We start from the raw sequence: 22,644 nt of genomic DNA on the forward strand, positions 1-22,644 counted from the left end.
GGACAGAGGTATGAGGACACCAAGCAGAGACTGGACAATTGAAATTCTGATGACTCTGAGCAGTAAAATGATGCCAAGCCAGGAAAAGGAAGGAAGAGATGGGGAATGCTCTTACATGCCTGATTTTTCTGGTCAACTAACGTCAAGTTGAATAATTCTCAATGTTCAAATTCTATATCCCCTTCCCTCCACACTCCATATTCTCTGAAGACTCCTGGGAGGGGATTCCCAGGCCTTAGAAGGAGGGGAAGGGAAGAGGGGAACAGCTGACTGGTTAATTCAGGGCTCAGCTCCGAAGCTGGCCAAAACTCAGAAATCCTTCCTAGTGGCTCAGACAGCCCAGTCCCGCCCACCCCTAGTGCCTTTTGTATGATATCTCAGCCCTACAGCCTGGAGGGATAGGCACTTGTGTGCTAAGGCATCTTGGTGCCTTAGGCAGAGGTTGATTACCCAACCATGATGTTAGGGCCCCTAGGAAAGTTAGAGCCTACTGACTAATTCCCTACCTGAGTTTGAGGCCTGAGGACAAGACCAGCTTCATGGGTGTGTTCCACCTGTGCTGTCACATAGGGCCTCCTGCTTAGAAGGTCTCTGTGCTTGGTTTAACATTCTACTGTCGCCATCTTGAAATTCTTAATGATTTTTGAACAGGGACCGCACATTTCTATTTTACACTGGGCCCCGCCTATTCTGTATTTAATCCTGTCTAGGGGAGATAGAGGTCTGGGCCTGGTGGAGGAGTGAAATGCTTATCCAGGAGCAGGGTTTAGGGTGAAGTTCACAATAGCACCAAAACCATCCTACTCCCTGCCCTCCTCTACCATTTCTAAGGGTTAGAAGCTGGGGTAGTGGAGGAGACTCTGCGGTCACCTGTCCCCTCTGATTTTCCTATTCTCTACCAGACCACAGAAATGGGTGAAGTGGGTGACTCATCCAACACCTATAGCCTCAGAGCTGAGGAAACAGAAAACAAGGAAGCCAGAAGAAAGAGAGAAACAAAGAAGCACAGTGGACTTGCTTCTCCCTGCCCACTCCCCCATCCCATCTAACCAGATATGAATTCCTAAATGTTCTATCTTCTACATCTCTCACACATTCATCTCTTTATCCTTTTGTTCCCTTAGTTAAAGACTTGTGGCCTCTCTCACCCCATGATTCGACAGCCTCATAAGGAACAACCCTCCCACCTGGCCCCTTTCTAGCCCACACTCCACTTGTCTGTTAGTATGGCTCCCTTGCTTAAACCCTTCTTGACTCTCCAACCTTTGTAAGACCAAGTCAAGACTTCTGGGGTTAGCACCAAGACCCTTCCCACATCCATGGGGCCCTACTTACCCTCGGGGCCTCAGCTTTCCCCACTGCTCACCTCACTTGCCTCCAGGACTCCAGTTGAAACACCTTATCATGCTGCCCCCTTCTTTCTCTAGCTAATTCATAAAAAGTCACAACTAGGTTTAAATATCACTTCTAGTAAGCATTCTCTGACTCTCTCCTCTGTGACTAAATGACTAGGTCATTCAAAATTAGGTGGTTCCGAATTCAAGAGGTGTTAAAGAAACAGTTTCTCCCTCCCTTTCTCCCCCTAGTTTCCTCCCTACAGAAACCAATGTCATCGTTTCTCATGTAACCTTTCAGAGATGTTTTATACATATACAAGCCAATACATATAAACATCCTCCCCCTTTTTACTCAAATGGTAGTACTCAACAGGCCGTTCTGAGCTGGATTTCTATTTTTTAACCTTCCTAGTTGGATTTCACTTTACTTTGTGTCCACATATGCTCCTGAGTTTAGTGCTTGTCATTTTACACTCTACTTTAGTCTTTGATTTATCAGTCAAGAGTTCAAGCTCCTTGAATGCAGGGATCAAGTCTTTGATTTTTGTATTTCTAGCATCTAGAACATGGTAGGTGCTCAACAAATGGGTGTTAAATGACTCTGTGTTCTATCATTTATAGGCTTACTATGTGCCCGGCATTGTGATAAGTGTTGTATATACATTATCTCACATAGAAATGAATAAACAAAGAAGATAATGAATGGCCAACCCTGGGCATTTAGCATAAGGGAGAGGCCTGACTACGCACAGAACTGGCTTTCCTGGTTGTCCTGACGCTCTGCCCTCTGCTGGTGACTCTGGTCAGGTACAACATACTACAGGCGCCACCTTCCGGAAAAGGCTGTCTTTGGGGGCCCATTGGAAGGGTCTCCTCAGACCTTTGGCGAGGAGGAGTGGTTTTCCCCTGAGCTACTGCGGTGAAAAGAGAAGAAAATGTGGAGGTGGTTTCAGAGAAGCTGAGCTAAGAGGGGAAAGACGCGGGGAGGGCATGGTGGTGAGCTCGTTTTACTAACTGTGACTAAGTACCATTAGTGAGTTATGAAATCAATTTAGTATATTGTGACCAACTTTTAAAAAAATAAAAAATAAAAAAACAAAATATCAGAGTGTACTTCCACATGTAGTAAAGGTGAATATTGTTTCTTTTGTTTCCATTTTGCGTTTGTGTGTACTGGTTTGTGATGTAAAACAGGTATCTTACTGAGACTCTTGGTAGAAATGAACAAAAACAAATGGTGAAAGCCACTGGAGAAATGATGAGAAAGGTCTTAGTAAGTAAAGTCCTGCGTGGGTACAATGAGTCACAGCAGAATCAAACTTCAGAGCAGAGGGCAAAGCCACTTTCGTGGAGTCCAACCTCCATCTCAGTACAGAAATCTTCCTACACCCCCCCAGGTGGTGAAGACCTTGGAGCACCCCCCAGATGACTTCCAGACATCAGAAACTCAGGATTTCTCAAGTCTGTTCTGTTGATGGACAGCTGAAATTGTTAGAAAGTTCTTCCTATTTGCCTAACTTCCATCCATAGAATTCTCTTTCTCTGCCCCGTTGCAACCCTCTAAGTTTGTTTTCTTCCCCATGTAAGCATCTGTTCTTTTCTCAAGAATCTGAGTTTCCTTAGTCTTTCTTCACTATTCTGGTTGTCTTTCTAGCAGTTACCATTATCAAGCCTAGTTAAGTTTGCCTGTTTAGAAATTCTATATAAATCATATTATTTATTCTTTTGTGTCTGCCTTCTTTTGCTCAATACTATTGTTTTTAAGATTCATCCATTTTGTCGCATGTACTTATTTATTTGTTGCTGTATAGTATTCCACCGTATGGCCTTACTGCGAAGTATTTATCCATTCTACTGTGCTGGAGGGCATTTGTGTTCCTTCCAATTTTTGGTTATTATGTCGCCAAATACACTCTTATATATGTCTCTAAGTGCACAAATGCCCACATTTCTGTGGGTATATGTACAAGAGTGAAATTGCTAGATCACAGGGTATGAATATCTTCAACCTTAGTAGTTAAGGTCAGCCTGTTCTCCACCAATTTACACTCCCATGGGAGTTCACATTATTCCACAGTCATGATACCATTCAGCATTGTCATTCTGGTAAGTGTGCGGTGGTATCTCATTGAGCTTTTAATTTGCATTTTCCTGATGACTAACGATGCTTTGCATCTTTTCATATGTATATCAGTTATTTTTTGTGAAGTGCCATTTCAAGCAGCCAGAAGGTCCATTATGTGACATGCCATTTCAAGTCTTTTGCTAATAATCAAGTCATTAGGTTATTTGTCTTTTTTCTTATTGAATTTTAGGAGTTCTTTGTATAATCTAGATACAAGTTCTTTGTGAGTTATGCATTCAAAATACCTTTTCCTATTCTGTGTCTCACCTTTTCACTTTCTTATTGCAGTCTTTGATAAGAAGAACATAGAATATTATATTACTATGGTGACATATATCAAGCTTTTAGAACCTTTTGTGTCTTGTTTAAGAAGGCTCCCTGCCCTGAGGTCATGAAAATATTCTCCCATGTTGTCTTCCAAAAGCTTTATTGCTTTTCCTTTCACATTGTTTATAGTTCACATGGAATTTATTGCTGTGTTTAGGGTAGGTTGGTAGGAATATGATTTCATATTTTTCCATATGGACATCCATTGTCCCAGAATAATTTATTGAAAAGTATGTCCTTTTCTACAGTGCCCAAGTGCATTTGGGGCTGTATCTGGGCTCTTTATTCTGTTCCATTGGTATGTTTGTCTGTCCTTGCACCAGTATCACACTATCTCAATTCCTATAGTTTATAGTTGATAATAAGCTTTAATATCTGGTACAGTAAGTCCTCCCACCTCTCCTACATAGGTACTTTTGAGGCTGGGATCGCTCATACACACAAATCCTATTAAGAGTGTGTGTGGTAGGGTGGGGTGAGGGGTGCTCAAGGGAGAGATTCGGAGAGTAGTGCCAGGATCCTCTGTTTCCATGGGATCCTCCCAAGGGGTGGGAACGTATAATCACAGTGCCAATCACCCTGTAGGGAGATAACAAATGCGTCACCGGGCTCCCTGATCACTTATCCCAGAGGGACAGACAGCTCTCAAGACCCAGATACCAATCCAAAGAAGACAACACTCCTGCGCGTCTATTCCCAGCTATCCCAGAGGTAGCCCTTTCCCGCAAATCACGTGCACCTGGTCAGCACCCAAAACACAGACCAGGACAGGTTTGCCAATAGAGAGATTCGCTCAACCCTGTTGGTGAACACCATTGAGATCCCCGTCCTCCACTCGGGAGAAACAGAACATGGATATGATGAGCAAACGGCCGGCAGAGATGCCCTGACCAACTGAGACAAACTGATGAACGGAGAGCTTGAGTAAGGACTTTTTTCTGATTGAAAGACTGTCATGCAGGGTCTCAGCTCCCCACTCCCCGCATAAGAACGCAGAATACGGTGAGGCCAAAAAGGAACACCAACGGCCATGGAAAGGGGGTTCATACCACTATAGTCTCACTGGAGGCTGGGTTGGAGACACAGGAAGCAGGAGCCACACCATCCGCAATCCGCCTGTGGCTTCCTTGCCAATCAACCCACCAACCCGCCTAACCACGGCAGTTATATCAGTGGCTAATGGTTAACTGGTTACAGCTGATGGCCATCTACTACCTGAGCCAGCACCTTTCCACGTGAGGCCGAGAGCCTGGAAACTGCTCTCTGGGACTCTGTCCCCACAAAGACACAGACAACCTCACTGCCTACTGCCTGAACACCAGACAACCAAGACAGACACACTTGAGCATCTGACTGACTCACAGCCTGGCTGACTCCCAAACCACATCCTTCTCCCCAGCCTGTCTGTCACTCCTTTCTGAGCCCTTTGGCTCACAGAGCAGAAATGTATCGCATTAGCCAATAGGAACGAGGATTTCCTGCAGCTTTCAGTGTCTGGATCTCCTAGACCCGAAGACTGCCGTCGTTGCCTGCTCGAAGCAGTATCCTGGAAATCTTTCGGGTTCCTCTGGTTGTCCCCTCCAGGGTGGTAAAGTCACATTCAGTCTCCCACTGACACATTGACTTTTCTGCTCTGTCTCTCACGCATGCGCGCTGCGACCCTGTGGTAGGCCCTGAAATGAAAGTATCTTGAGAGATGGGGAGGGACCCTAAACCGCTGTCCCTCAGGTCACAAGGGAAACGGCACAATCCGAGGCGGCCGCTACCGCCAGCAGTCCCCAAAACAGGAATTGTAGAACCAAAAAGTCTACAGAGGTCCCACCGAGATTTGAACTCGGATCGCTGGATTCAAAGTCCAGAGTGCTAACCATTACACCATGGGACCTGCTGGCTTCTCTAGGCGGCCGGGAGCCTCCTCAAGCCACACGACAGGCGCGCCGAACTCTTTGGAGAGCGGTGGCAGATGCCGAGTTAGTCTGGCCTGGGCCCAAGGCTCTGAGCCCCAGGCCGCACTAGCTGGTGAAAGCGGAGCAGCAAGGGCTTCCGCCTCCCGAATGTTACTCCCGTAGTCCAAGGGTGTCATATCTTGCCGCCGCTCTCTCTGCTGTCTTCCAGGGGTCCTGGCCCTCGCCCCGGGAAACCGGGCGGACGGCAAACGGCGGGGGAGATTTCAGGGGCGTGCGACCTGTGATGTTGAGCCGGGCTGGGGGCCGAGAGGGTCAGTCCAGTTCCCAGCACCGAAGCAGGAAGCTCGGCGCCCGCATCGTGGGTTTCGTATTTGTTTATTTATTTACACACGGAGTGCTCTAGAAGGGAGATTTTGGCCAACCCGGGAGGGAAGCGGACTGGCACGTGAGAGGCCATCAGTTCAAGGCCCGATTGTTCCAGGTGCTGACTATGGCTAGGGAGTACACAGCCTGATTCCTCATGTGGCTACAGCCAAAGGAGTCCTGCGCAAGTTTAATATCTAGTTCCGTGTTTTACTTTAAAAGCTACTTGGTAGCTGGTTGCTTTTAACATGTAGGTTGCGATCAGATCAGTGAGAGTCCCTTTTGGACTTTCATGCGTTTTAGTAAGAGTGTAAATGAATATTTCTCCAGGTAAATCTGGCGGCAGATAAAATTTTATATGCAATTTGGCTCAGCAATTTCACTTTTGGAACTTTGTCCTAAGAGACTACTAGAACAAGTGCCAAATGTCCAGGATAGTCTCAGCTGTGTTGTTTATAATAGTAAGAATAGAAAATATAGGTCCACCGGTAAAAATTGATTAAATAAATATTGACAATATCTATACAATAAATACTTAGGGGATAAGTTACTGTATTAAATGTGAAAAGAGATACAGGCCTAAACAAAACAAACCAAAACCAAAACAAAAATCTGCTTACTAATTAGCATGTATAATAAAGTCCCACTTATATACAAACAGAAAAGCTGTGTACTTATGTAATAAACATTTGCCATTTATTTGCCCTGTGTCATCTGACTGACTCCCTTTCTTGAGGGATCCAACATTGTGTGGGTCTGGGTGACAGTAGGGCTGTCCCCAAGATAGACATACTCTTCCGGCTTCTGGCAGACAGAGTGAAAGTATGTGTCCTTAGCTTGGCCAGTTGGATTTAGAATCCAGAAGCAGGTACATTTTAGAATCTATTCCTCTGCTTGTGGTGGCTGTGATACCCAGGGTCACAGGAACAGTGGTGGCAGCCATACCATGTCCAGATGGCAGCAGAAGTGGAGTCCTAACCAGACTGTTCAGGATCCTGACCTTGGCTGGGTTTCTGGTCGCCTATTTGCCCTTTATTCGTGCCCATTTTTCTGTAATTGGCTTTCCCTCTGATTCTATGAGCTATCTGACATTCTTCCAATAAGTCCGTTTTCTGCTTAAGGTACTCAGAGTCTGTTTCTGTTTCATACAGTCAAGAACCTGCTTCGCCTAAATCCAAAAAGCTCTGTTGATGACAGTTATCTCTGGGGAGTAAATTTATGAGTAAAATTTTCTGTATTGCTTGAAAAACCTGTATATTATCAGAAGAAACATTAACGATTTTCCATTTTGAGGACCGAACCAAACTCCCCTTGCGTTCCTATGGTGAAATAAGGGTATGCCTCCATTAAGGCTGGAGTGACTTAATAGCAAATAACTTTAGCATCTCTGGACCTCAGCTTTCTGTCTATTTCCTTCTTACAAGGGCTCTGTGAGAGCGTATTGAAATTAAAATTTCAAAAGCTGCTGTAGAATTCTTAAAGGGTGATGATTACTTTGGAAGAGTACTGGAGATAGTCCTTCTGTCTTTTATGAGGGTAAAGGAGTAACTTCCTCTTTCTGCCACTCTCTACACTCTAGATTTTCTTTTGCAGTTGCCACCACCTTCTTTCTCAGCTTGAGAAAAATCTTACCAGCCCAAATGAGGCCCTCACTGAAACCCGTCTACTCATGCATTCCTCAAGCGGCATAAAAGGATTATCTATCTCCCCTACAGCTGTTGTCATTACTCGCTGGAATTATAGGTGATTCTGTTCTGGGCTCAGTCTCTCCCATCCTTCCTCCCTCCTCTCCTTGTCTGGGCTGTGAATTCCGTTAGGAATAGGGCCCAGGACTTTCTGAATTGTGAATACGGCTAGTGCCTTACCAGACACATTCATTGAGCCCAGGTGAACTTAGGAGGAAGAAAGAACTTTCTAGTTTTGTGTTCAGAGACCCTTTAACATCACATTTATTATTTTTTTTTATACCAGAGAAAAGGGAGGTAATACATAATCTCCCTGCCCCAGCATAACTAGTTTCTTTTAACATGAAGCTGCGGTGCATGCCATCCCAAAGATGACATCCCATGACATTTTTGAGAATAGACTATAAACCTCCACAAGGTGGCCCCTGAAGTGTGCGGGAGTCCAGGGCTCTGCCTGAGGTGGGGTTAGCCTGAGGTGGAGTTAGCCTGAGCTGAACTGCAGCTGAACTGCAGCAGAGTGACCCCGGAAAGTACAATGATGCCAGGGGTTAAGAAAAGAGGGCTAAAGTGCAGGATAAGGGACTTGAAGAAAGTAACTATCAAGGCTACATCAAGTGGTTTTCTTTCTTCATGCTGAGGGTCCTCACAATGATCTGGGATAGAATCTGCCTTGCTCTGCGTCCTCACCACCCAGGCAGGTAATATCTGCCACAAATCCTCCCCTTAGTCTTGGGAGCTCCAGCAATGCCAGGCAAGCTGTCAGCACCTACTGGTGAAGGGTGACAAGTGATGCCCTGAGTCTCCCAGCTTGTCCCACCCAGCCCTTAAGCCCAGCCCCCTGCTCTGGACCTGGCATTCCCCAGGCTCTGATGGGAAAGTCTGGCCACTTTACTTATTTTGAACAAAGCAGCATCCACATTTTAACTTTTTCTTGAATGTTTTCACTTTCTCTTTTTAAAATAATTATTTCATTTTTTCAGATTATAAACATAAAACATCTATGATGGAAAAATGTACAAAATGCAGTAAAGTAGAAAGAAGATTTTAAAATAACCACAATCCCAACAAGCACTTTTAATATTTGATGTGTTTCATTTCTCTTTTTAAAATGCATTTTTACACAGTCAGTCTCACTGTATATATAATTTTATGTTTTGCTTTTGCTCCTAACATAATAACAACATGTTACTTAAAAATCTTCTTGCTTTTTCTTTCCATAAAAATATTTAAGTGGGTAAACATGAGCATAATACAAAATTCAAAAGGTATAAAAGGAAACACATTGATAAATACAACTTCCTGACTATAATTTTCTGTTCTTAGAGGCAATTTCTGATACTCTCCTTCTAGGGGTATTTTATTCTTATATAAATATGCATGTATATGCATACTCCTTTTCTTTAAAAAAATCAAAACACTCTTCTATACCTTGTTTTATTTACTTAGCACCATACCTTGAGGATTATTCCATAACAGTACATGTAAAATATATCTCATTCTTTTAAAATGGTATTTTATTTTTTCGGGGAAGGGGGTTATCACTTTGTGAGGAGTAAAAATGATAAATGTCTATTACAATGTTTTGTACGCATGAAACTAATAAAAAAATTTAAATAATAAAAATTAAAAAATAAAATGGTATTTTATTGAGATATTTACATAAAGTAAAATGCAAAAATCTGAACTGAAATCACAATTTTACAAATGTATACACCAGTGTGATCATCACTTACATCAAGATACAGAGCATTTTCATCACCACAGAAGTTCCCTGGAGCCCTTTTTCAGTCATTACTTACCCTGCTCCCCTGAAATCACTACTCTGGTTTCTATCACCAAAAAATGTTTTGCCTATATTTGCATATATATATGTGTGTGTGTGTGTGTGTGTGTATATATATATATATATATATATATATACACACACACATATATACCGGGGGTGCCAAAAAAATGTGTACAAGTGGACATTTTGGTCACCATTGCTCAAGCAGTAGTTCGCCGTAATCAAAAGTGTCTGGACGCTGATGGTAACCACTTTGAGCACCTCTTGTAATTGCAGAAGTCAAACATGACTTGTATTCATCTTTTGTTATCAGTATATATTGAGTATTACAATTTTAATACAGTTTTCCTTTCTTAAAATGTGTATATATCGTTTTGGCACTATATATATATATTTATATATATACACACTTATATATTATATAATATATATTTACACTTTATATAGGAAGTCGGACAATTAAGTTTGTGGACTTGTTGCAACACTGTTGCTAAACTTTCTTGATATCAGAGGATTATTCATTATGAATTTGTACCAACTGGACAAACAGTTTACCAAGCTTACTATTTGGAAGTGCTGAAAAGGCTGTGTGAAAAAGTTAGACGACCTGAACTTTTCACCAATAATTCATGGCTCTTGCATCACGACAATGCACCAGCTCACACAGCATTGTCTGTGAGGGAGTTTTTCAGTAAACAAATAACTGTATTGCAACACCCTCCCTACTCACCTGGCCCCCAATGACTTCTTTCTTTACTCGAAGATAAAGGAAATATTGAAAGGAAGACATTTTGATGACATTCTGGACATCAAGGGTAATACTACGACAACTCTGATGGGCATTCCAGAAAAAGAGTTCCCAAATTGCTTTGAAGGGTGGACTAGGCACTGGTTGTCAGTGCATAACTTCCCAAAGGGAGTACTTGGAAGGTTACCATAGTGATATTCAGCAATGAGGTACGTAGCACTTTTTCTAGGATGAGTTCACGAACTTAATTGCCCAACCTTGTATGTAAACGTTATGTTTAGCAAAAGAAGCCAGATAAATGATACCATTTGTGTAACATAATGTTTTCGAGATTCATCCAGGTCACTTTATATAACAATAGCATGAGTTTTATTGCTGAGTAGTATTCCATTGTATGAATATACCACAATTTCTTGGTTCATTCTCCAGTTGATGGACATTTTGGTTGTTTTCACTTTGGGGCTAATATAAAGCTATTATGACCGTTGCTGTGAGTTTCAGTTGCTTCCCATCTTACTTAATAGGTTGTATTGTTAGTCTTTTAAATTTAGCCATTCTAGTGGGTGTATAAAGATCTCTCCTTGTGGTTTTAATTTGCAGTTCCCTGATGGTTAATGAAGTTGAACATCTTTTTTTTTTTTTTTTTAAATACGCTCACTAGCCATTTGGATGTCTTCTTTTCTAAGTTTTTCTTCAAGCATTTTTGCCCACTTAAAAATATTGTCTTAATTTTATTAATTTATAGGAATTCTTTTTCTATCTGAGATGTGAATCATTTGCCAAATATTTGTGTTACAGATATTTTCTTCCAATCTGTGGCTTATCTTTTCACTTTCTTAATAGTGTCTTTTAATTAGCAGAAGCTTTTAATTTTGATCAAGTCAAATGTATTCTTTTCTTTTTCTGTTGTAATACCTTCTGCGTCCTTGCATGCAGAGAGCTGGGGTCTTTCTCCAAGAGCATGGCATGTGCAGTTACATAGATTATTCAGTCACATAATGAAAAAATTGATAATCTGCTGGTAAAATTTAAAGTGGAATGAGGATGTAGATTTTATAGGTAACTTGTTTGAAGCTGGAGCAGGAAGGCTGAAGGGTATAAAGGCAATTGGAGCATCCAAGCAAAGGATTAAGAAAAAGCTATATACAGATATGAATCCTGTGAAAGTCATTAGATGTAGAGCTGTGTGGAAGAGATGGAGGAGAGAGCAGTGACCTCCTGGGAAGCTGGTGATCCTGAAACTGTTGCTGGTGTCTGCAGTACAGACTATGTGCCTCTCAAGACTGTAGAATCTGAAGCATGGGAAATGGCAGGAACAAAGGCGGGTGTTGGTGCGTTAGTGACTTCCTGTGGTCTTCAGTATGGTCCTATAAGAGAAACAAGTTTTGGGCTGAGCCTCCCTGTTTTAAAGCATGTGTAATATGGTTTTGCTAGGAGTGGCTTGTAATCCAAGTTTCCTGGAAGTTCTATAATTTGAAGCCTTGCAGGGCTGGAAAAGTTGAATTCTCTACCCCAAGAGAAACAGGAGACTTAGCCAGGCACCAGTTTGAGCAAAAAGACCAGCCTACTATGGCATTGCAGAGATTTAAACATTTTCTGCCCACAATGAGGAAAAACCTGGGGGCAAAGAACACATTATAGATGGTCTCTCTGTACCTTAGATGACTATTTTGAATAACCTCAAGACAGAGCCTATTTAACTATGTGCCAGAGAACAGGCAAGGTGTAGAGGCCTGTGGTTACCAGAATGGATTTCCCAGTCTCCAAGACTATGTCTAGACAAGATGTCTGGAATTGACTGGAAGTGACAGAAAACCCATACGTTTTTTAAATCTCATTGGCAATTCCATTTCTTTAAAAACCTGTTTGATAATTGCTAGTGAGTTTTAACTCCTATGGCCATCCCAGCCTTGTGAATGTTACCGATCTAAAGGGGTTCACCACTTGGGGAGTTCTATTCAAGAACTAGATGTGGGGCCGGCCCGGTGGCTCAGGTGGTCTAACTCCAAAGGCTGCCGGTTCGATTCCTACATGGGCCAGTGGGCTGTCAAACACAAGGTTGCCAATTCAACTCCTTGAGTCCCACAAGGGATGGTGGGCTGCGCCCCCTGTAACTAGCAACAGCAACTGGACCTGGAGCTGAGCTGCGCCCTCCACAACTAAGACTGAAAGGACAACAACTTGACTTGGAAAAAAGGCCTGGAAGTACACACTGTTCCCCAATAAAGTCCTGTTCCCCTTCCCCAATAAAATCTTTAAAAAAAAAAAAAAAAAAGAACTAGATGTGTTTGTCATTAGCAACTAAAAGAGATGGGAGATTCACATCCAAAACGCTGTCTCCCAGAAGGGAGGCTTAGCCATTGCTTATACACTATTTGGTTAATTAATTACATGTTGATTTCATCTTTACAATTGGCTAGACTTATTTGGTTGGGTTAGGGTCAAGCTCATCTGGTTACAGCTACATCTACAATATACTGTGCTACATTTTAACATGTAGCAAGAATTGCATTTAGTAAGAACTGCCCAGACCTTGCGACCTTTCTAACATTATTGAACACAAAATGCACATGCTATTGCATGAGGTGATTGTGGCTGTTTGTTGAAACTAGAAAAGCTTTTGCAATAGAATCTTTATGACAACAATGGAATGAGGTATGTGTGTTCGATTCCTGTTTGGGAGAATAAAAAATGATTGCCAGTCTATATACACATCTGAGAATTAAAGTTAAATCAATTTCTTTACTACAGGACTTCTCAGAGCCTTTACTATGCTAATGCGAATTGCAATTTTCCAAGAGGGAAATACAGCATGCAGCATTTTTCAAAATTCTTTGACCACCGAAATAGTTTTCATTAAGTTTTATTAATATCTCACAGACACATCTTCAGAGATGCTAGGAAAGAGTGGAAACCATAAAGGCAGGGCTAGATCCGTTGTTGTAGAACCTTCTGACTCCTAAGATAACAGAGAGCCTTCCTCAACAATATGTGACGGCTCCATTCTATAGATGACATAGGTCTTAAGTGGTCAGCGACTGGTCTCAAGTCCCTGGTATTCAGTGGCTTGTCACTGCACTTACACTGTTTGTCATGGCACTTTAGCACGGGGTCCAAGTTCAACTATGGCATTCTGGAACGTGTCTTTGTGGTAGTGAGTCTGATGCCAGGACAACAGTTGTTCTGGTAGACAGTGGACTACCCAGTGCTCTCCTCCCTCCCTCTGACTGCCTGAATCCCATCCACCTCTGGGCTCCAGCTGAGCTCACTCCACAGAGCCTTCCTCAGCTGCCTGGGCTGTGGTGACTTCTGCCTCCTCTGATCCTCCGATCCTGGCTGCCCAATGATGCTACTGGACTGAACTGAACCAGGCTGCAACCTCCTCAAAGCAAGGACCCTGGGTGATTATCTGAGTCACGAGGTAGGACAAAATAAAAATTTGTCGGTGAAGTGATGCTAGAGATAAGGCTTCTGACTGTGATAAATTGCCACCAAATAACCCTTAAGAACCCAGCAAGCCACCATTCTTTTGATCGAGGATACCAACCCATCGTATACTCTTTCGTGTGAGATCTGAGGAAATGATAGGGGATACAGTATGTGCAAATGCTTCATAAATGGTAAGGAATCATACCAATAATGATTGTTATTAACATGTCTCCACTGCCCTGGTTGGTGATTGGTCCATTTCGAATGACCCTGAGCCTTCAATTAGTCTTTCCAGTAACTGAGCCTGACCCATATGCCCCACCCACTAGATGGTTTATTGTAATGTTCATCTTTTCAGGAGCCCATTTTTTGGTAGTCTGACCACCTGTTCCACTGTGGCAGGTACCCACAATCAGTCGGCCTAGCATCTTTCCGATGCGCAGGCACCTTTACGTGGAGCATTGGAGATGGTTCTTGAAATAGTGGAGAGCCAGCTTGAACTGGATCTGGGCGTTGGTGTTGGTCCGGTATTTTCTGTAGGTCTTCTCCAAGGTGGCCAGCTCTGAGTCCGCCACTGGAGAATGGGGCTGGTGATCTATAATCACGTCTGAGCATGACCCCACGAGCAGGCTCCCAAGCCCATCAATAAAGAACTCTGCCAAGAGAGGAAGAGCACAAGAAGGAAATGTGAGCTTCAGGCAGAGACCCAGAGCCGTATTCCAGGTCTGAGAGGAGAGCTGGGTGAGGAGACACAGTTTATGCCCCTGGGGAAGGTCAGCCCCAGGCAAAGCCACCTGCCCATGCTGGTGAGTTGGAAGGAAATAAATAAGCTCATTTTTCAGACAAAGATATGGGTAGAGAGGCAGAAAGACACAAGTTAGCTTTCCCGCTGGACAGACCTATGGCCTCCAGGACTGAGGGAATAAGAGGGGAAAGAGAGAGGGCAGTTAACCAGTTGCAGTTAAATAGAAAAAGATTTCTGGAAAACCAGACTAGAAAGCAGGGTGGAAAAAGATGGAGGGGACAGAGCTGTGGGGAAAGAAAGGGGAAGGTTGTCTCGGGAACAGCCTGTGGAAGACAAGAAGTCAAAGAGAAGGTAAAGAGGGAGGTAAGAGAGACCACGAGCTCTCCAATTTGGGGTGAAAGGGGAAGGAAACGCATTGTTGCTGGAGCAGCCACCATGATCAGTGGAGCATAGCCCTTGAAAGAACAAACTTCTGCGGTCACTTCATAGCCTCCTCACCTGAATGTGCCACTCGTTGCAGGCGGGGGTCAAAGCCAACCCTTTGAAGTCGTTCTGTGTGGGCCAGGAAGAAGTTGACAACGCCACTGGTCACCACACAGTTGGGGAAGCCATCCAAAGGCCGGAAAGATCCTGACCTCCGGTGAAGACAGTCCCCATCCTCACTTTGCTCCAGAAACAGCTTAAACTGGAACAAGTTTCCCAGCACACTGCCGCCTACCTAGCCCATGGGAAGAGAAATCCACGTTAGAGAATACAGACTCAATAGCCATGTTACCCAGCCAGAAGCCTCACTGGACTGAATCCTGGTTACAACAAGAATCACACCTTTTCTATATCTACCTTTTATACTGTCCCTTAGTTACTCTCTTTTTGGTGTTGCAGCCACAGCCTTCAGCACATACTGCTGGCTCCTTTGATCTTTCATTCCTGTTTACCCCAGAAAATCTTTTTGGTGGGAACAGAAAGCACTTACATCAAATCCAAAGGGCAGAGAACTTCTCTGCTCTGCTTACCCTACAGCAAAGCAAGCTCACTGTTTTCAGAAGAAGCTAACTTACTCCCTCCCATTAGGAGCAATTTGGGTGCAGGCAAGAGGCAGCCTGAGTACGCAGTGGTCTGCGCGTGGAGTCTCCACTAATGGGGTTCTTGTAGCTTCTTGCAGTTAGTCTCATGCTGCCTACCTCCCATTCTCTGCTCCTGGCTCACCTCTCTGAGCAGCCATCCATGCACTCATGGGAGACATGTGCATTTATCGTATGTCTGAGCCCAAGCCAAACAGGACAAGCGACTACATCTATTCCTGAGCCATCATAATCATCAGGGTGGCACAGTGAAGTCAGTGGCATGGTGAAGGAAAGAATCATCCCCCATCACCTATTCTTTCCTTCTTTCATTTAGTAAATGAACCCTCTGAGTTTTAAGTAAACTAAATTAAGATACAGCCCACTATCCAACTAAAGACGGAATTCCCCCACTTCCCTTGCAAGGTCTGACCACGTGGCTAAGTCGTGCCTGAAGGGCTATGATTTAGGATGGATGTCTGCAACTTCTAGATCACATTCTTAAAGGAAAACCATTTGTCCTCCACTTCCTCGCTCCCTCTTTCTTCTGGCCATGCAGCCAAGGACCACGTGGATGGAGGAGTGACAAGTGAAGGAAGCTAGTCCAGGATGAACTTGGAAGCAGAGTCAAGTGCCAGCTTGGATTTTGACATGAGCAGGAACTACACCTTCTGTCTCATTTATGCGATTGTGACTTGGTCTTTAGAGAGTAGCCAAGGGAACTCTTAGTCAATCTAACTGTTTTGGGGACTGTCCACCTGAAGTCAGAGTTAACTGTGGTCACAATGCCACTTACCTTCTGGTCCTTTTTCTTGCTTTTTTGAAAACAGCTTTATATCTATATATCTTTGCTATATTAAAATTGTATACATTTAAGGTATATGGCTTGATGTTTTGATATATGTATACATTATGAAAAGATTACCACAATCAAGCTAATTAACATATCTGTCACCTCTACATAATTACCATTGTGTGTGTGTGTTGAGAGGATTTAAGGTGTATCCTCTTCCCAAATTTCAATACAAATAGTATTGTTAACTATCATCACCTTTTTCTTGTCTTTTCTATATGTGGATTGACTTTTGGTGTTTTTGTTACTTTCTTTTTTTCAAATGTCATTAGGGATATGTGTGCTTTTAAAGCTTTGTACCATTTTCATTTTTTCAAGTGGTGTGTGACAGAACCAGAACACTGCTCTTTTTCATCTCACACTATTCCAGGAAGAAAGTTAGAAGTGATGCATTAAGACACCATTTTGAAGATGAAACAATGGTGAATTGGGGTAGGGGTATAACTTACTCAAAGGAAAGTAAATATGGAGGCAGAAACAGAACTTGTCCATCTCCTGACTCCTGGTGTGATGGTCTCAGCCTCAGAGCTTTGCTGACTGTTCACTTTCTACATCAGGTCCCTCTCCCTCACCTTCCTTCCCTCTCCTCTTCTCTTTCTTATTTTCTTCCCTCACATACGAGTATGTTCCTGTCTTCTCTTCTCTTCCCTTTCCTCTCTCAGCTGTCTCTACAGATTGCAACCAGGGTAAAACTGGCAACTCTCCCTTACCACATCCAGTTCAGTTTTCTCCAGAACATCCACCAGCATCTCAATCTTGGTCTTCTCGTTGAAGAGAAAGTCATCGTCCACCCAGAGAACATATTTGGTGGTGACCTGAGATATGGCCAGGTTCCTACCAGCAAACCAACCCTGTAGGTGGGATGAGATTAGATCTGTGGTTTCCTGACCTGACTACATACCTGGGGAGCTTTCTCAATTCCCAATAGTCAGGCTGCTCTGTCTCAACCCCAGACAGTGGTTGAGAACCACTGGGTTAAAGGGAGTCCATGTCTCAGGAACAATGGAAGAAGGACAGTGACTTTCTGGACCAAAGACTGAAAGACTAGAAAGACTTCCTTGGCCCTGTGGCCCATATAGATGGATTGAAGTCTTTTTTCACCTGATAGTCTCTGTGACTCTCCTTTTATTTCCTCTTATGTTGCCTGGAAGATGTTGAAGGGTGGGAGACATTCTGATATGTATAGTGTCCATTTCCTTCTGTGTACACTTGAAGGAAGATGTGTGGGGGAGAGAGACAGCAAGAGAGCTGCTCCTGCTTGGATGGAATCCTAGGGATGAGAAGCTTCTCTGCTGTTGAATCTGAATGTCAGGAATTCTTGGGATGTCACACACCTCAAATCACTTAGAAGGACCTCAATCAACATCAAGTGTGAGGAAAGGCAGATCAACCATCCCATTAATACAGAAAAGTGAGAGATCTGATTTCTCTGTGAATTTGAAGTCAACGAGGGACCTCAGAGGAGAGTCCCACCCCTTCCTACTCCAGGACCCAGCTTCCCTGGGAAGGCCATTGAAACACCTCATCCAGGGTAGAACCTGACTCTGGGCCCTCTTTTCCCAGAATCCAAGTGTCTCCCCATCTGGGAGAGCCATACCTTCCCAAATGGCATGATGTAGTACTCCACGTGGCTGTCATTAATTTTCAAGGGCTCCTTGCTGTCATCAGCCACAATCACGGTCAAGTCTGGGTAATACTCACGGACACTCCTGAGCATGGTTATGAGCTTGTGGGGACGGAGGAATGTTTTGGTGGCAATGGTCACCAGGTCTCTGAGCTTCTTCTCTGGGCAAGAAAGGGCGGGTGTCAGAGTTCTGTGTTTCAAGAAGCTTCACTGTCTTAACTTGCATTGTTCTGGTGGTTTCTTTATGCCACAACTTCTCTGTTTGTGGGCCTCATGCCTCAGTAGGTGCTTAATAAGAGTTTGTTCATTGGATTAGAAAATAAATATATTTAAAACATAACCAATTTAACCAATTTGTTGAAATTTTATCTATCTTCTATTCTAGAGGCCTTTTCCTGGTTCTGTTGGCTCCACTATGCCATTTCCTACTTTCAGTTTGAATGCTTTATTGTATACTTGCCTGTCAGCACTTCGCTTGCATCCTGCTTGCATTTAACACTAGGAATCGAGATGCACAGAGCTTTGCCCATCAGTATGGAAGGTCACAGGGGCCAAAGAGAGGAGAGAAGATCTAAAGGACTTGAGACCTGCCCCTACCATCAGCTGAAACTCTTAGAGAGAAACCTACTTGGACTCTATGCTCAGGAAGACATGTAGGTCTACTTGGAGATTGGAAGGTCGGGACTAGATTGTTCAAGACCCCAGTATAAGAGGGTGGACTAGGAATCTGGGGATACTGGGAATAGAAGCAACTGTAAAGCTGTGAGATAGGAAGGAGTCTAGAGAGAAAGATATATATAGACAGAAACAAAACAAACAAGCAAGCAAAAGTCTCCTACTTAAGAGGAGCTCACCAAAATTCCAAAAAACTCAAAGGAAATTACTATGAAGAACAACAGCCAACACATCTACCGTGTGCAGACGAAACCACTCCAGAGAGACTAAAAATAACAGAGACATCTGAAAATGATTTAAAATGTGAATGTTTCAAATCTTTAAAGCAATAAATAATAGAATCACACATATTATAAAACAAAATATGAAACAAAAACAGGTATAAATGAAATGAGAATATTTGAATATGAAAACCACTTAAAATTATTGAAGATCAATATTAAGAACCTAAAGGGCGACATCACTTCAAATGTATTAAAATGTTAAAAAAGCATAAGAAAATGCTATGAACAACTTAATGACAAAAAAATGGCGATTTTACGTCAAATGGATACTTCTATAGAAACATTTTAAAATGGATTTAATGTGCATATAGATTAATAACCGTTAAATACATAGAATTATATTTTAAAATTTCCTGATATTTTAAATGTCACCTGATAAAATTCAATACTCATTCATAATAAAACCTCTTAGCAATGAACTAGAAAACAGAAAGTAGAAATGGAAAAATGCTTAGCAATAGAAACACAAGAAAAGAAGGAAACTTTCTTACCCTGCTATATCTACCACATTCCTACACAACAAACATTAGTGGTGCAACATTAGAATATTCTTCTTAAAGTCAGGAACAAACAAAATTGCCTGTTACCACTGCTACTATTCAACACTGTAATGGAGATTTTAGTCAAATGCAGTAAGACAAGATAAAGAAGGAAATTATAAGAATTAGAAAGGAAGAGACAAAAATCATCATTGTTTTTCTAAGGGACCCTATATATTTAAAAAAGTCATTAATTAAGAGTGCAACAAGGCTGCTATTTATAAGTCCAACAGTCAAAAATCACTACAGCCCTATATACTAGTAACAACCAATAAAAACATAGAAGAAAAAGATCCAATTCACAATAACAATAAAAATATAAGATACCTAAGACTAAATCCAATAACATACATGCAATTCCTTTATAAATAAAACTACAAAATAAATTACTGAAGAGACTGCACCATGGAGACTATAGTATGGAGAGGTATACAGGAATCATGGTTGGGAATATTCAATTTCATAAAGTTGTCAGTTCGTCTCTAATTAATCTATGAATTCCATGAAATTCTAATAAAAATCCCAAGGGATTTTAGAGGAGCTTGATGAGCTGATTCTAAAATTCTAATGGAAGAGTAAAAGAGCAGGAAGAGCTAAAAAAATTTTGTAAATGAAGTAGTCATCCACAAAGTACAGAATTTATCCCCACAAGTAGAAACCTTATTATAAAAAGTGTTGAAATGTTATGAAATTAGCCCAATAAACTGATCAGTGCAACCTAATAAAGCCCAGATTCAGACCCCTGCACATATGAAACTTGGTGTGTGACAGAGTGGCAATACGAGCCAGGGAAGAGAAGGATGGGCTATTGAACATATGGTGTTGGAACAATATGCTATGCATACCCCCCAAAATTACACCCCGATCATATGCCACATATAAAAATAACCTCTGTGATACATCACATAAACAAAGGACAAAAATCATACGATTATATCAATTGATGCAGAAAAAGCATTTGACAAGATACAACATCCATTTATGATTAAAACACTTAATAAAATAGGTATAGAAGGAAAATACCTTAACATAATAAAAGCCATATATGACAAGCCCTCAGCTGATCTCATAATTAATGGTGAAAAACTGAAGCCCTTTGCTCTACATTCAGGAACACAACAGGGCTGTCCCCTATCACCTCTGCTTTTCAGCATAGTGTTGGAAGTCCTTGCCAGACCAATCAGGCAAGAGAAAGAAATAAAAGGCATCCAAATTGGGAATGAAGAAGTTAAATTGTCATTCTTTGCAGATGACATGATGCTATATACAGAAAATCCTAAAGACTCCACCAAAAAGCTATTAGAAACAATCAACGAATACAGTAAAGTTGCAGGCTACAAAATCAACGTACAAAAGTCCATTGCATTCCTATATACTAACAATGAAATCTCAGAAAAAGAAATACAAAAAACAATTCCTTTTGCAATTGCAGCAAAAAGAATAAAATACCTAGGAATAAACTTAACCAAGGATGTGAAAGACCTATATGCTGAAAACTATAAGACATTTTTAAAAGAAATTGAAGACACAAAGAAATGGCAAGACATTCCGTGCTTATGGATTGGAAGAATCAACAGAGTTAAAATGGCCATATTACCCAAAGCAATATACAGATTTAATGCAATCCCCATCAAAATCCAATGGCATTTTTTAAAGAAATAGAACAAAAAATCACCAGATTTATTTGGAACCACCAAAGACCCCGAATAGCCAAAGCAATCTTAAGAAAAAAGAACAATACTGGAGGTATCACACTCCCTGATTTTAGCTTGTACTACGAGGCTACAATAATCAAAACAGCATGGTATTGGCAGAAAAACAGACACGTAGACCAATGGAATAGAATTGAGAACTCAGCAATAAAACCACATAAATATGGACAGATAATTTTTGACAAAGCAAAAAATATACAATGGAGGAAAGACAGCCTCTTCAATAAATAGTGCTGGGAGAATTGGATAGCCACGTGCAAAAGAATGAAACTGGACTGCTATCTGTCACCATGTACCAAAATTAATTCAAAATGGACCAAAGACTTAAGCATAAGACCTGACACAATAAACTGCATAGAAGAAAACATAAGTACTAAACTTATGGACCTTGGGTTCAAAGAGCATTTTATGAATTTGACTCCAAAGGCAAGGGAAGTAAAAGCTAAAATAAACAAATGGGACTATATGAAACTTAAAAGCTTCTGCACAGCAAAAGAAACCATCGACAAAATAAAGAGGCAACCAACTGAATGGGAGAAGATTTTCGCAAACAGTGCCTCCAATAAGGGGCTAATATCCAAAATATACAAGGAACTCATGCAACTCAACAACAAAAAACCAAACAACTCAATTGAAAAATGGGCAGACAACCTGAAAAGACATTTCTCCAAAGAGGACATACAAATGGCAAATAGACATATGAAAAAATGCTCAACATCACTCATCATCAGAGAAGTGCAAATAAAAACCACAATGAGATATCACCTCACCCCAGTCAGAATGGCTATCATCAATAAGACAAATAGTAACAAGTGTTGGAGAGGCTGTGGAGAAAAAGGAACCCTGATACACTGTTGGTGGGAATGCAGACTGGTGCAGCCATTATGGAAGGCAGTGTGGAGGTTCCTCAAAAAATTACAAATAGAATTACCATATGACCCAGCAATCTCTCTCCTGGGTATCTACCCAAAAAATCTGAAAACATTTATATATAAAGATACGTGTGCTCCAATGTTCATTGCAGCTTTGTTTACAGTGGCCAAGACATGGAAACAACCAAAATGTCCTTCGATAGATGAATGGATAAAGAAGTTGTGGTATATATACACAATGGAATACTGTTCGGCGGTAAGAAAAGATGATATAGGAACATTTGTGACAACATGGATGGATCTTGAGAGTATGATGCTAAGCTAATTAAATCAGACAGAAAAAGCAGAGAACCATATGATTTCACTGATATGTGGTATATAAACCAAAAACAACAAAAGAACAAGACAAACAAATGAGAAACAAGAACTCATAGACACAGACAATAGTTTAGTGGTTACCAGAGGGTAAGGGGGGAGGAGGTGGGAGATGAGGGTAAGGGGGATCAAATATATGGTGATGGAAGGAGAACTGACTCTGGGTGGTGAATACACAATGGGATTTATAGATGATG

At 41.8% G+C, this 22,644-nt stretch overlaps 1 protein-coding gene and 1 non-coding gene across 3 annotated transcripts in view; both read right to left on the minus strand.

Moving 5' to 3' along the window:
• Window positions 1-5,602: 5,602 nt before the first annotated feature.
• On the minus strand, window positions 5,603-5,674 carry TRNAQ-UUG (transfer RNA glutamine (anticodon UUG)). The gene has a single exon. It is a non-coding gene; the product is annotated as a tRNA-Gln (tRNA).
• A 4,739-nt stretch (window positions 5,675-10,413) lies between these two features.
• The window catches only part of B4GALNT2 (beta-1,4-N-acetyl-galactosaminyltransferase 2), a 31,418-nt gene continuing 19,187 nt past the window's right edge, over window positions 10,414-22,644 (minus strand). The window contains exons 8-12 of one of the 2 annotated variants that reach the window (XM_033088992.1): window positions 17,964-18,151; window positions 17,077-17,217; window positions 14,951-15,170; window positions 14,155-14,362; window positions 10,414-11,645 (exon numbers count right to left, since the gene is read on the minus strand). In XM_033088992.1, the coding sequence (XP_032944883.1) occupies window positions 14,157-14,362; window positions 14,951-15,170; window positions 17,077-17,217; window positions 17,964-18,151 (755 nt within the window). In that variant the 3' untranslated portion in view covers window positions 10,414-11,645; window positions 14,155-14,156. Of the gene's footprint in view, window positions 11,646-13,110; window positions 14,363-14,950; window positions 15,171-17,076; window positions 17,218-17,963; window positions 18,152-22,644 lie in introns of those variants that run through there. The other variant, XM_033088991.1, reaches the window with a different exon arrangement.

The sequence above is a fragment of the Rhinolophus ferrumequinum genome, chromosome 21 (assembly GCF_004115265.2).
Source record: "Rhinolophus ferrumequinum isolate MPI-CBG mRhiFer1 chromosome 21, mRhiFer1_v1.p, whole genome shotgun sequence".
NCBI classification, from domain to species: Eukaryota; Metazoa; Chordata; class Mammalia; order Chiroptera; family Rhinolophidae; genus Rhinolophus; species Rhinolophus ferrumequinum.